This window comes from Triturus cristatus, chromosome 11, assembly GCF_964204655.1.
Source record: "Triturus cristatus chromosome 11, aTriCri1.1, whole genome shotgun sequence".
NCBI lineage: Eukaryota > Metazoa > Chordata > Amphibia > Caudata > Salamandridae > Triturus > Triturus cristatus.
In genome coordinates, this window is record NC_140594.1 from 654650535 (window position 1) to 654666411 (window position 15877).

Consider the following 15877-nt stretch of genomic DNA (forward strand, 5'->3'; position numbering starts at 1 on the left):
GACTGACGTCGCAACAATATTCCTAAAGACTGTTAGAGTTTTTTTTAATCATGTCCATCATCTGGAGAAAGACTTGCAGGTAACCTGCATGCAGTCGCCATTTGTCTACAGAAGTCTTCTACATTAGTCCAGCATGGATTACTCCTTTTTTCTCTGGGTAGCTTGGAAAAAGCAAAGTAGGTAGAATCATTGTTTTTGCTAGCCACGCTACTTTGTAGTAGCTCTGTGGAGTATTTGTTTTTTTACAAACTTGTTCTATTACTCGCTACTTGTATTTAAAAAGAGTTGATCTGTTCATTAAATAAGCAAAACAATGCTTTTGTGCACCATTCATCAGGTTTTTTTTTATATATTGATATTAGCTTTTAATATACAGTATATTATAATTGATTTTAAGTGTGTATTCTAAAATGTATATTAATGCACAATTGTATTTCTGGTGATATTACTGAGGTCAACACAATAAATGTATAATAATTATACTCCCGTGGGTTGCCAAATATCCTGATGCTTTCTAGGCAGTAAGAACCAACAGAGCCTTGTGAAATATGTATGTGACTCAGACTGTTACTCTTATACAGGTTGATTTATTGTATGTTAGTGTAATTAGCTTTATAATAGTTAGCAGGTTACATACCATGATAACATACTAGATATTGATGTGGCACAAGTAGTTTTTCTAGCTTGACCACAATGTCTTGTTTTTAGGTTTACCATGATAGTGAAGAAGGCCAGAGGTACATCCAATTTTACAAATTGTCGGATTTTCCTTATGTCTCAATTCTGGACCCCAGGACAGGTATGATAGTGTTGTGGACCTCCAACTTGACAGTTGCATTTGTAACGTTGTTCTGTAACTCTTTAATTAGATCTTCTGAGGCCCAGTTTAAAAATTTGAGAAGCATTGCATACCTCTGCCAAATATTTGGTCTCTACACCTCATTTTACATTGTGGAGTCTTTTCTTGATTCACCTGCAGGGCATAATAACACCATATTACCTTTCTTGTGTTGGAGGCTGTTGCATTAAAGAAAATGTCCAGGAACCCCAGGGTTGGTGATCTCAATGCCATACTTAATCTACAAGAATATAAGTAGATACATCTGCTAGACACTGTAACCAAGGGGTTAAATGAATGTGAGGAAATTAGCAAACAAGTGGTAGCATTTAATAGTGGGTAAAAATTCCTGTATCTTTGTCATGCAACTTGAGCAATAACCATTGCCTCTGGGTTAGGTAAGCATTTCAACAGAGAACAGAGTATACATAATCCTTTCTATTGAGACTGCCCGACAAATGTGTAGCAACCATGTATTTGCTTGTTGCCTCTGTCTTTGTGTGCACATTGTATCTATCGGAACAGAACTCTTGTGAAAGCCAAATATTTAAGTGCGCCAGTTTCCTTCTGACAGGCATGGAATGCACAATCACCCGCAGCCATGTTGGGAGGATCGTCTCCCGGACGCTCACGAAGCATACATGCTAAAGTCAGGGTGCTGTTTGTTTTTCATGTGTGCGTAGTTGCACCCGTCTGAGACAATAATAGACATCCTGAGAAAAACACAGGAGCTGAGGAGCCAGATATATTAACTCTGGTTGTATTAATCAGAGATGACGTGCATCGGGAAACTATTAAGAACTTTGGCTGAGTGCAGAGTTGATTCAATGTAATCACCCCAACAAAGACACTAGTTATCAGTGTGATTAGTAATTGTGTGCTTATTCCTTGCATCATTGGGTATCATTTGAAGCCATACCTGAGCTGTTAACGCTCATGTGTGAACCATCCTGTTGAATAATATTTCAATCTCCAGGAGAGTCCTCTCATGGATCCAATCAGTCAGACAAGTTGTAAATACATTTTCGAAAGGGGGTTCCGATATTATTAATTTAGCATACTGAGTGCTCCTTTGACAATATTGATGAAGAACCATTTTTGATGTTAATATAGCGCTCACTTTCTAAGAGGGTAGGAGTTAGATGGTCATACGTTTGGCCTGTACATTGTAACCTTTGGAGACAAAGGAGAAATGGAGTAAACCCACTTATGAGAGGCTTTAATCAAACACATAGGGCCAGACTGTTAACTTTTTGTAAATAAATGTATATGGAGTGTGTATTCACTGTTCCATCATGATGCTCTGCACAAGATCTTTATTCACGTATCACCCATAGAGCACCTGGTCGATTAATATTGCTAATCCAGTGTTCCAAACATGTTTTTTTTATGTTCGGTTTTGATGTTTCTGTTTAACTGTGTCTTCCCTTTGTACATGTTTGACTCGTACAATGGAAGTGATAGGGTGAAACTCCTGACTACACAAAGGCAAATCAAAATTCTTTAGACGGAACCCTCTTGATAATGTAATGCATGATACCCATGTTCTGGGGAACACATCGTCGCCCTATTAAGAATTAACGAAACTCCTATACTAGCCAGCGTTTATTATTCTCTCTATTAGTTTCTATAAAGACATTTCAGTAAATGTTTATTTTTAAATTAGGTTTCTATTTTGATCTTAAAACTAATAAAGTACAGAAAATGTGATCAACCAAGTCAGACTAATAAATCCACCCTGCTACTGAAATTAAAGAAAGTCTTACTTCCTGGAACATTGCTCAATTGGGATTCTTTGCATCATCTTCACATCTAATGTTTGCATCTGGTCCTTGACACTTTTCATGTGATTGACTTAACCTCCTGACTCTGCACCCTTTTCATGTTCTTTGTTGAGTTGTCAGATAAGAAACTACATCTCTTTAGAGAAAGCCCTGATGCCTACCTCCACTTAGTATATATGCAGCAAATATTGAGCTGCAGAATGAACTGTTACTTATCTGTAACAGTTTACCAGCAAGGTTGTACTGTGTAAATGCATAACATTAGAGTAACTCGCGACTGTGAGACTTGTACACACACACATATATTTTAAATGTCAAACTCCAGAAAAAAACGAACTGCAGCAATCACTAGGTAAGAGACTGCTTCTTCTTATTTTGTTTCTAGAGTAGGAATAGCTTACTTTGTGACCAAGAGATGCTACTCAGCCAGCCTTTTCACTTTGGTTTCTTTTCAAATGTTCTTTACAGTTACAGACTTGTGGAAGGGAGTTTAAGTGGGTTGGTTAGGATTCTGTGGTTCGTGTCCTCACTGGAGAGTTATTTTAGAGGTAAGTAACTTTTCTGTCTCTTAGAATGGGTCTTCTGATATATAGCTTTAGGATAGATTCCAAAGGAGAACCTACCCTTGGAAGGTTGTCTTGTCAGATTTACATCAACCGATTTCAAAGAGACGTATGATTGATCTGCATTTCAGTCCTTGCATCTGACACCAAATAGTAATCATTAGTGTGTAGTACTCTCAAGGTATTAGCTGTGCAAATACCAACTAAAGGAATGTTGTGAAATAAAGCTACTCTCAAATAATGTTTACTGAGGGGTTTGCACAGTTTGAAGGCAGCATGGTCTTGTTAATAACAGAGCAAATGCAACAATTAGAAAAAGATCCTGTTTCATTGCTCAAAAAACGACTGGGGTCTTATCTTCATCTGTGTCTAAGGCTCTTTAACTAATTGATCAGACAAAAAAATCCTGATGAATACTTCTTTTGGAATTCTCTTGGTCTTTATCACAAAATTGGTACAAGTCCAATTACAGTCCGCATAGTATTAGCTGTCCTAAAGAGGTATCAGTTTCACACAAATACGTTGTCCACGGATCCAAAATTAACTCTCCATGCCCTCAGTTATCATCTTTCTCTGCTTTTCGTTCCATTTCCCAATCATGCCTAATTGAGCTGTTTTTGATCTAGTTCTAAATTGAAGCATGACCACAGAGCATGTGTAAGTGTTCCTCTTTCCTAGCAGTCTGCGTACAGTATTCTGATTTAGTTAGGTATGTTTAGTGCTGCCTGTCCAGAATGTAGCACAGTCTAACTCCTCCTTCTGGTTTTGTAGGGAGTTGTATATGTTAGTTTGCAAAACAAATCTTTTCTGGAATCTCATGCTGTTCATCAATCTTCCATCTGGTGATTGGGTCTGGAATGCGCTATTGTCCTTTAATTTTTAGGTCGAGCTTCGACAGCGCTTGCGCCTACTGCAGGACCAGTTGTATCATATTCTATGGGTTTTGGAACTTCAATTGATTCTTATTAGTTGTTGCTTGTGCCATTCAGAAATGCAGGCTTCTTATTGGTGCATTTCTGCAAGTGTCCCTCCCTTATGTACTTAACTGTGTTTGTGGCGATTTTACTTGGTGAACATTGTGTTTGGCCATCACACTGTCTTTTTTATTTTTTAAATGTACATTTTTTCATTTATAAAAAATCCACCGTATCGATCAGATTAATGAAAGCTAATCACAAACCAAGATACATTAAAGGGAACAGAACAAAAAGAGGGGAAAAAGAAAGAAGTAATAACCTAAACACATTAATTACATCCAATCAGATGCTCATATATAGCCCCCAAATATACATGCCCAATTTCCGTTTTCTTGATCCTTTGACCGAATATAGACTAAATTTCATATTAAATGTATTATAAAACCTTGCACGCCATATTTCAAAAGATGGTGCCTCCGGATATAACCATGTGGAAGCTATGCACAGCCGTATTACAGCCACAGCGATAAACACAAGAAATCTAAACTTGTACATCAGTTTCCCGATCAGTAAATCTTTCCCAAGCAACATGATGGAAGGCGATATTTTTAGGTCTTGCCTACGCAGCGCGCATGCGCTGAGTAGGAGGACCTATAGCTGTCGCTCTGCTCTTTTTGGAAGCACACACTCGTGCTTGTGACGGCATCCACCTTGCGGGAGTGAGCAGGGAGCACGCCACAAGCACGAGTGCAGTGCTTCCAAAAAGAGCAGACTGCGCCCGCACGCACCACTCCCGGGCTTGTTAGGTCTCGCCTAGACCCATCGCGGCACCCAAAGTAAAGCGCGGTTGGCGACTGCTGCAAAAGAAAAGTAATAAGATGTTTTTTTCTATTTCTTTACTTTTGTAGCAATCGCGGGTGAATCGTGGCACCCGCGCTTTACTTTAACCATGTTAAAGGTAAAGCGCCAGGTGCCGCGATTGCTACAAAAGTAAAGAAATAGAAAAAAACATCTATTTCTTTACTTTTGCAGCAATCGCAGCTCCCACACTTTACTTGGTTACGTACTGCTAACGTCAGTACACTCCCTTTGAGTTCCAGTGCTTCTGCAAAAGTGTCCCAGGTCTTGCAACCTAAATGCGTGGAGTTGATAGGATGACACTAATGTGACAGAAGTCTGTTAAAGAAGAAAAAGAAGAATTTGCTACCAAAATTTGTTACCAAAGTGAAGTTGAATACAAAATACATGTTGAAATGACTCCACCTTTGCATTGACCCAGAGTGTCAGTACTGTAGCAATTGAATTTGGCATGAACTACTGCTTTTATTTTCTTTAGCTGTATGGAGAACATCTGCTTTACTGAATCCTGGCTGCACTGTTTCACATCTGGCGCTTCTGGCATTGTTTGATCAAAACATGGGCAACTTCATTAATGACGTTCTTTCCGCTCTTCCACTTGCTGCTAACCACATGCTACTGTGACACCTCGTATTCGGTCTGTCACTAAGAACGCAAAAAACATTAAGCTACTCTGTTTTGGTGAGGCACGAGGCTCTTTAAACGTGAGCACTATGTGTGTGACGTGCTGCATAAAACCTATCCATTCAGGGAACTGTTCTCGCTAAATCAAACGATGCTTTCTACTTCACCGGACGTTGCTGGCCTTTGTGCTGAAGTGAAGAGCATCTCATCTGTACATGCAAGACAGGGACATTTCCAGGGACGCTATTTGATTCCTTACGCTCTCCCTTGCCCTCCCCTTTATCAAACATACACCCTCTTCCCACAGCAACACTATCATTGCATCACGTAGTAGGGCACCGAATAAATGGTCATACTAAGATTCTGCAATTTGGCGTGTTCATAAGACTCGATGCAATGCTCGCGCTGGGAGGCCCCCGCTTTTAGCGCCAACATGGTTGTGAAGAAGTAGCGGCTCTAAGCCACCTACCCCTCCTCTCCCAGCCGAGATATGCGCACTTTTCCTTACCCTCTCCCTTGCCCTCCCCTTTATCAAACATACACACACTTCCCACAGCAACACTATCATTGCATCACGTATTAGGGCACAGAATAAATGGTCATACTGAGAATCTGCAGTTTGGCGTGTTCATAAGACTCGATGCAATGCTCGCGCTGGGAGGCCCCCGCTTTTAGCGCCAACATGGTTGTGAAGAAGTAGCGGCTCTAAGCCACCTACCCCTCCTCTCCCAGCCGAGATATGCGCACTTTTCCTTACCCTCTCCCTTGCCCTCCCCTTTATCAAACATACACACACTTCCCACAGCAACACTATCATTGCATCACGTATTAGGGCACAGAATAAATGGTCATACTGAGAATCTGCAGTTTGGCGTGTTCATAAGACTCGATGCACAGCTCGCGCTGGGAGGACCCCGCTTTCATCGCCAACATGGTTGTGAAGAAGTAGCGGCTTTTAGCCGCCTACCCCTCCTTTCCCAGCCGAGATGTGCGCACTGAAGGCTCCCCATAACAAGCATTGGCATAGCCAATAGGTCTCGCTTTTGGGACCTTATAAATGTTTCGTTATCAAGCACAATATCCTTGGTTCAACAACATCAAGTGTTGCATGGCTAAACACTTATAAGGTCCCAAAGGCAAGACCTATTGGCTATGCCAATGCTTGTTATAACTACTCATGTAATCTCTGATAACAATCTCTCAATATTTTGAATGAACACAGTCAATTTAGAACAGGAGTAGAAAACATGAAGGCTATCCGCATCGTCTGCACAACATCAAACATTTTCCATCGTAAACACCCCCCCCATTTCTTTATCTTTATGGGAGTATGATATAGATTAAATATAGTTTTATAATGTTGTGTTTTCAAATTTGCCGCCATAAAACTTTTCCCAGCAATATCAATCGAATCCTCTAAGCAAACCAGTGGTTCTCCTAGAATATTCCTCCACTTATGATTGTTTCTCTAAATCACCTTGTTTTGGCGATTTACAGCTCTTTATAAAGAACGCCAATTCTTTCTTGACGTCTAATAATTTCAACTATCTTATGCTATTTATCGTAGTTACATGCTTATTTAAGAAATCGCGTATCTGCAAAAACTGGAAAAATTGGCTTTTAGGTAACTGATATCTTTCCGCCAGGGTAGAAAAAGAAGAAAGGGAGCCGCCAGCTTCCACAAAATGCCCCAATTGCGTGATACCAGCCAGTTTGCAGCTTCTAGCTATATGGTCATGAAATATCGATGGGAGGATCCCTACAGCAGACAGCGGTGTATAAAATAATATTCCGGCAATCAAACTTTTTCCGTACCAAATTCCAAACCTTGTATACTGCACCCAATATTTTAAAGCGAGGTCTTTTGTAATAATTGCCATTGATTTTCTTAAAAAGACCATTTTTAATCTCAGTCCCCAAAACCATCTGATAAATTGGAGTCTCGGCAAGATTATCAACATCTTCCCCAGTCAATAGTAAACGTATATTTACTAAAATGCATGCATAGTAATATAATGCAAAGTTAGGGACTGACCACCCCCCTTTATTCTGTGGCAAGGTCATATACCGTGCAGCGCGTCGTGGTTTCCCGGGGGCCCATACAAATCTAGACCAAAGTTGGTGAAGATGTTGTAATGGCGAGTGGGATATCTCCAAAGGTGGAGATCTGAAAAAATATAATGCTTTCGGTAATATGTTCATTTAAAGAACATTGACTCTCCCTACCAAGGACAGATGGAGACATTCCTAGCTCGCAAGGGCTTGTTTTATGTTGCTGTTAGCCCCCCAGTTGACATCAACGAGCTCTTTCAGACATACACGTATCTTAATACCTAAATATATAACTTCATCAATAACTCTCGGATCACTATCCATCACATGGTGAGTACATAGAATCTGAGTTTTAGCCGAGTTGAGTTTATAGCCATGGAAACAACCATATTCATGTGCTAGATGTTCGATTTCAGGTAGAGCCATCACAGGATCCAATGCAACTATTACTACGTCATCTGCATAAGCAAAGACACAGAACTGATCCTGCCCTACCATAAATGGTCTTATCCTAGAACTTCTCTCCAACATCTCCAAAAAGGGGTTGATATACAACGCAAACAGGAGCGGAGAGCAGGGACAACCCTGGCGTGTAACCCTAAAGATTAAGACTGGTTAGGATGTCATTCCCATAGAGCATAACCTAGCGACCGGAGAACGATATAAAACCTTTAATAATTGAATAAACCCTTGGCCAAACCCCATCAAATGTAGTACCCCTCACAGGAAACCCCACGACACGCGGTCCAACGCCTTCTCGGCATCAAGAAGCACTATTCCTAAATCTCGATACTCCACTTGAGCAATGTCAAGAAGGGTAATAACTCTAGCAATGTGATTCACAGTTCGCCTTCCGGGGATAAACCCATGCTGTCTTACAGAAACCAATGGGGATATGACCTTTGCCAGTCGATTAGCAAGAATTTTCCCATATATCTTCCCATCACAATGAGTGAGGGAAATTGGGCAATAAGACCCTGGACGATCAGCTGGCTTGTTCTTTCTGTTAGCGTCATCCCATGACTGTGGGGCCATACCCCTTTGAGAGGCCTGAAAAACAGCGAGAAGGTCTGTTTGAAGCTTCTGAAAAAAGGTGCGATAGACTTCAGATGGAGGTTCAGCAGGCCCAGCAGCTTTACCCCTCGACATACTTTCAATAGCCTCCTCTTATTCCTTCAGCGTAATTGGGCTATCTAGTATAGCACTTTCCACTTGGGGTAAATGTTGAAATTGCAGGTTAAGAAACCCCAGGTCTCCAACATCCGCTCCATCTCTTGCTTTGTATAAAGGTCTTGATAAAAATTACGAAAAATCTCCAAAATTTGGTGGGGATCATGCACCAAAGTACCAGCAGGATTCGTCATCCCTTCTATTCTATGTGCCGCCTCTTTGGAACGCAATCTCTGAGCTAGACACCGACAGGTCGCTTCCCCACATTCATAACATTCTTTTTTCAAAAGCTGATACCATGTAGCAGTTTCTTTACTCCAAACCAGATTAATGTTGGCTTTACATCAAGCTACCTGGGTTTGAAACACACAAATGTTATTGCCTTGCATTATCCCACAAACCAGATTTTCTTCGGCACTTTTTAGTTTATTATACAATCTCTGAATTATAAACTTCGCTTGTTTGTATAATCCGAAACTTCACACTTATCCCTTTAAAGCAGGCTTTGAAAGTGTCCCAGACAATCCCCAGCCTCGCGGTGTGATGATCCAGTTTTTCATAATGAGCAATAAAAGCGTTATCTAACAAAAGCTTCTTTTCAAAAGTAATCCCCCTTGGAATTTTATTCATACCCATGGCTGGAATATCCAAAACAACTGGAGCGTGATCAGAAGTGATTCTGGGGAAGATTTGTGTTTGAGCATCTGTGTGTAATAAAGATGATATAAAAAAAGAATCCAGCCGAACAAGTTTGTTGTGTGGGTGAGAGTAAAATGTGTATCCTGAGTTCGGTGTATTAAGCGTACCCCATACGTCAATCAACCCATGATCTAATAATAGATGGTATAAAGCCTTAAACACCCTGGATTTCCGACCAATATAACTCTGAACACCTAAATGTAATTCCCGCCCCACTAAACTGATATTATAGTCTCCACATAGCACCAATGGGGGTAGGCCATAGTGCTAGCTCAAGATTAAGTTGTTCAAGGATAAGAGTTTCGTCGAAGTTCGAGCCATACACAGTGCAAAGCGTGAATCTAACGCCCCCATGACACACTCCATAATTGCCCATCGCCCCTGTCTATCCATTAGGGTACGCCCAGAAGTTTGGATATACGGTTTCGCCAACACCGCTACCCCACGATTCATTATAGTTTGTTGCGAAGAAACTAAAACAGAATATCCAATTTCCGACAGCACCTTGCACTTCGCCCAGGGAATATGAGTCTCCTGTAAACAGACTATATCCGGACGAATCACCAGCAACCCTCTGTCTTTAATTATAGTTATTAAGCCCGCAGACATTAAACAAACAAACTCACTCTGAGGCTTAGCTTACCCATACAATAATCATATAAACAATCTCTTGTTCCCTTCCCGTAGTTGATTTCTGACATCTGAGTCTTCATAGATTTAACTATACTGTGGATTAAATAGATTTTTTTGCCCCAACCCATTCCCCCTCTCCACCCCCCGCCAGCAACCCCCACACCCCACCAAATCCCCCCACTGCCCCCCCAACCCATCACTAAGGCAATAGGACTCTAAGTCCCAGTGATGACAAGCTCCCACCACCCAAGTGTCCCCGCCCCACACTAAACAATAGCATTTGAACTAATAAGCCCTTCATTGTAAACCCCCCCCAGTTGACCGGCACACACATTACTAATGTCTAAAGTACATTTTGAAAGTTCTAACACATCTAGAAAGTGTGATACAGATACCAACACTACTGGCCTGCCCCCTATATACATAATACGCTGGAGACTAGGTAGTCAATCAAATCATATCAGCACTACCTCCACATTAAATCATACTATATTACAAAGACTGTAGATACTCTTTGGCCTGGACTTCAGAAGTAAAGAATCTGGTATGGTCTTTAAATACAACTTTTAACTTTGCAGGATTAAGCAAAAAAGCTTGTTCCCCTTTAGCCTGGAATGGTGTTATGAGTTGCCGAATCTGCCAACGTTTTTCGACAGTATGGTGACAATAATCGGGGCGTACAAAGAATTCCAAACCCTTGCCGGCCCTCTTTCTATCAGGGTGGGCCAGTTCATTCACAGCTTCCCGAGCAAGGAAGTTATTAAGAGAAATCAAAATAGCTCTGGGTCTTGCAGTGGCTTGCCCGGGACCCGAATGAATAGAAAACAGAAATCTGTGTGCCCTCTGCACATCTCTCTGCCAGTCCCACTGTTTAAGTTCAGGAAAAGCCTCAGAAAATAACTCCATGATAAACTTGCGAGGATCTTGCCCTCCGGAATCTGCAGGATTGTAAGATTGTTACGACAAAAGCGATTTTCTAATTCAGCCAATTTCCACTGAGTATTGTCCTTTACAGAGCGCAAAGTCTCAGTCACAGCTTTCTGTGCAACCAGTTCGTCTTCTAAAATCGAAATCCGTGTCTCGGCTTCATTTAGCCTGGTTGTAAATTCCGTACAGGACTTCGCTATATGACGCACCGAATTCTGAAACTTGCGGCAGGAGCTTTGCGCACTCTGGCTCTCAATCTGTGTCTCTTCCCTATGAGTCATCATCGTTTGATATATCAGAGCCAGTGAGATCTCTTCAGATGGACCAGGTGCGTCTCCCTTAGCTGCCTCAGTACCAGCACCGGTGCCGCTCTTGGTTGTAAAAGAATAGTCCCAGTGCTGCGCATTATCACCATTACTGTTATCTACACCTGCTGGACCCTTTTTAGCCTCATATTTCTTTTGAACCGTGCGAGGACTATCATCTGAAGTATCCCCACCTGTATCACCCGGTTGAGCACTGCTGAGATCGCTGCCACCGACCCTCTGCAGTCCATCATATATCTTTGATCCTAGCTCCAATTCTTCACTAGAGGAGTAAGAGCGGTCCGATAGGGAATAGAAATTATCACCAGAGTCAATTTCCTTCGTGGGAAATTCTTTGCTTCGTACGTCCCTTTTGTGGCTGTCATGCTTTACGTTTCCATCATTCACCATAGTTAGTAACTGCTCCGAACCTTCCTCAATATTAGAGGTATTATCACTATTAACATTGTGAATGAGCTCCCCTACTGCACCATCCACCGCTAATGTTGATGCTGAGGGGTTATCAGCCATCTTACTACCAAAAATAGTATCCGATTTGCCCCATATTTTGAACATTTACAGAGTTGGCAGGGGGCTCCAATGCCTTCATAATTCCCTCTGCAGGTTCAATTTGAGGGGAATTAATAACCTTTTTCTTTTCTCTTCCGCCAGAAAACAGCCGGGGAATAGTGCGCTTAACGGTGATATCTTTAACAGCCTTTTCATATAGTAGCGTGGTATCCCCCTTTGCAACTTTTTTACCTTGATTGTTTGTAGTTGTGGAATTCCTGACATTCAGTAGAGTCTGCAGACACGAGAACACCACGTCGAGTGCTCCAGTAGCCACGCAGCATTCATCGTGTTCCCAGCGAAACTACAGCTCTCAGCATCCCGGGGGAAGCCGCCACTTAGGTATGTCTTCCGAAGTTTTTTATATTTACGGAACATTTTGAGATTCCTATTTCCCGCTCTGCCGCGCCGATACCTCTCTCATCACATAGGCGGCAGCTGTCAGCCAGAAGCCTCGTGGGGGATTGTTTTTTATTTTCCGGTAACTTTGTATTTGCGACGTGCAGCTGGTAACAATAATACCGATCGCAACTACAGTGCGAGTTTTGCATATTTTAAATAAACACAATGTATGCTAGTTGCGAGTTTTGCATATTTTAAATAAACACAATGTATGCTAAAAAATAACCCCTGAGTGTTTGTTTCTATTTTAATCTTTTTAATACGGTGTATGCTGAGAAAAAAACCTGCACATTTTTGATATGTAATTAGTTTTAACATGGTGTATGCTAAGAAAGAATCACCGAGCATTTTATCTTTTATTTTTTTCTACAGAGTGAGCAAGCTAATAAATCCTTTTTTTTTTTTTTTTTTTTTTTTTACACAATTATTTTGAATTATCTGGAGGCAGTCTGTGCAAGTAGTCGGAGCTGACAGCAAGATAAACAAACTGAACCCCTTCAGTGCTGTTCAGGGATGACTGGCTGACTGTTCCGATCGGGGCTGTGATGTATGTATTTCTAGCAGCAGCTCTTCTCTGGGCTCTGCTGCTTCTGTCTGTTCTTGCTGCAGGACCAAAGTGACCTCCTTCAGTGGGTGGGCCTACAGAAGACCAATATGGCAGAGTCCCGAAGACAGTGAATAGTAGGACTAGGATACTTACCAAATGTTACTTCACATCAGAGTTTGAGCCTGGTAGGCAAATTGTCAACAGAAACTGAGGGGGGTATCTTTCCCTGCATCAGTCGTGGGTTCCATGTCATAGTAGAAGCTGAAGAGAAGTCTGCCTGCAGCAGCCTAAGAGTGCCTGACATCAACAGGAGCCAAGGAGCACTCTGCCAGTGATTAGGTAAGCTGCGCCGTGTTTATCAGTTGTGTAAATGTATCTCAAAGAGACACGTTAGTGATAGATTCCTTACCTTAGAATATCCCCAGGCGTCCGACTGGATCCGGAAAGTTTTCGTCAGCAGTACCCATGCGCGTCGGTAGGCGTCGTCGTGCGGCTCCGCGTACGTCGGTGTCGTCGTAGCTGCCGAGATGATGTCGTTGGAGCTACTTAGACGCGCCCACGCGCGCGGACATCAGTTCTTTATTTTTCCGCGCCAGCAAGCGCAGATCAGAGAGAGAGCGGTATCCCTAGATAATATTTTAACTTGGTTTCAGAGAACTTGTTTCTTTTGTCTTGTCGAGTACTCTACTCCTGGTGCAGTAGGGATGCCCGGGTTTAAGTCCTGTAGGACCTGCCGTCACAACATGTCAGTAGCGGACCCGTACGACGTGTCTCTTCTGCTTGGGGCACGCTCATGAGCCCTGAGGCGTGCCCTGATTGTTGGGCCTTGGCGCCAAAAGCTTTGCAGGAGCGTCCCGAAAGTAATTGGTTGTCCGGCAATCTGTTCCGCGCCGATCGAGGATCCGCTCATGTTGGAAGTCGAGGGCCCGGTCTCGGAGCTGTCACCATCGCTCATCGGGGACAGGTAAGTCACGGCGCCATAAAAAGTCAAAGAAGCGACGTCGCTCTTCGTCTACCCCTCAGCGGTCGCGGGACGCGGTGGAGGGGCGGGCGGTCACTCCCCCACGGCTCCGATGGAGCCTCTGTTGTAGCCTGCGGCCTACCTGCCCTTTCCAGGCCTGCACGCGACTCCAGACGAAATACAGGCTTTCCAGTCGGTCATAAGCCGTTTGGCCCATCGGGTGCCCGCGGAGCACCTTCGGGCCCCGTGGACCCATTGGGTGGTTCTGCCCTCGTGCCGCCGCCATTGGCCCAGGCTACGCCGGCACGATACCCTATGACGCTGCCGGCTCCGGCCTCCGAGCCGGACGGCACAGAACCGGGATTGGTCTATTACCCCCTGGTTCCGTTTCTGAGTGGAGCGTTTACCCCATTCCCCTGGGCATCTCGTCCTTACCGGCCTCTTCAACAACCGGTGTACGAAGGGGGAGTACTGGGAGGGGTCTGAAGACCCTCTCGCAGCTCAATGCGAGGATGAGCCAGAATGGGAAGGTGATACGGAAGGTCCAGTGGATCTGGATTTCTCTCCACATCCTGGTACACTGTCCCTCTCTTCCGTGGCTATGGAGGAGGTTGGGACTTTTTCTGTGGTGTTGCGTAGGGCGGCTGAGGCTCTTAACCTCAACCTCCCTTCTGTACCTATCAAGACCAATCTCCTGACTAAGGTACTGCAGACAGCGTCCTCCTCTGCGGAACCGCTGCTGCCCTTCAACGACTCACTTACTGACGTCCTGTGAGTACCTGGAACAAACCTAACACAGGGGCTCCTGTGGACAAGGGTGTGGCGCGCCGCCATCGGCCGGCGCCGGGCGACCCCAGCTTTCTCACACAACAGACGCCTCAGAGCCTGGTTGTCCAGGCCTCTGCCTCGCCGAGCACATTCCCTTCTGCCCCTCCGGACAAGGAATCTAAGAAACGAACAGTTTGGGAAAAAGATTTTCACTTCTGCCAGTTCTGGGTTGCGGGTGGTGAATACTGCATGCCTGTTGGGCCGCTATTCACATTCTGTGTGAGACACGGTGGCACAGGTGCTGCCTCAGTGCCCTGTGGAAGCTTGGGCGGTGCTCTCCGAGGCCATTACCGAGGGGAGAGATGCTGCTAAATTCACTATTCGTTGTGGCCTTGACACGGCCGATTCACTCGGCAGGGCACTTTCCTCAATGGTGGCGCTCCCCTGTTATGCTTGGCTAAGAACAACTGGCTTCTCCGGGATGTTCAGAACACTTTGTTGGACATGCCCTTTGATGGCACACGCCTCTTTGGTGACCAGGTGGAGACTGCCTTTACTTTTCCACAGGACGGCTCGTTACTACGCGAATACTTGTCTTTTACAGGGGCATACTTAAAGCCCGAATGCTGCTACTAAAATTCAACAACTCTTAACGTACATTTGTGAATATGGGAAAACATACTTGATATGGAGCTACCAAACCTTCGTATTAAGAAAACCTTGTCTTCTGGGGAGCTGATATGGCTGCTAGAAGAGCAAAATAATAAAGAAAAACAACAAATATTTAAAGAGCTCGCTGACTACTTTGTTAAGCCTTGAAAAAGTTTCATGGAAACGAAACACGTGTCGGCTGCCGGTTCATCGCTGAAGCGAAAAAAACTACCAGCTCATCACTGTTTGAATGTAGATTGCCTGTTTTTGATATTTTATTGCTTTTGAAAGATATGTGAAGAAATGTAAAATTTGTTCTTTCTGAATATAATAAAAATTGGTCTGTAAAACTCAAAATCAAACTCAATTGAGTGCAGAGGTTTGCCTCTAGTTTTCGACACCAGGCGGAGAGCACCCTGGAACGCTTTAAGGACTCAGGCTACGGCCCAGTCGTTTGGTCTCACCACCAAGCACACTCCCTCGTGGTCCGCTTTTCGCTTCTTTTGAGGTCAGGGTCGAGGCGCCCAATCGCGTTCCTTTCAGACCCGCAGGCCTGCGCAGCTGCAGTCTCAGCGTAGCCGCAGACGTGGGACCTGACGTGGTGAGTC

The 15877-nt window shown here is 43.6% G+C and overlaps 1 protein-coding gene across 1 annotated transcript in view; it reads left to right on the top strand.

Moving 5' to 3' along the window:
* UBXN7 (UBX domain protein 7) overlaps positions 1-15877 on the top strand; it is a 485766-nt gene that overhangs the window by 290895 nt on the left and 178994 nt on the right. The window contains exon 7 of the mRNA XM_085634185.1: positions 709-799. Within this exon, the coding sequence (XP_085490311.1) occupies positions 709-799 (91 nt within the window). The remainder of the gene's footprint in view (positions 1-708; positions 800-15877) is intronic.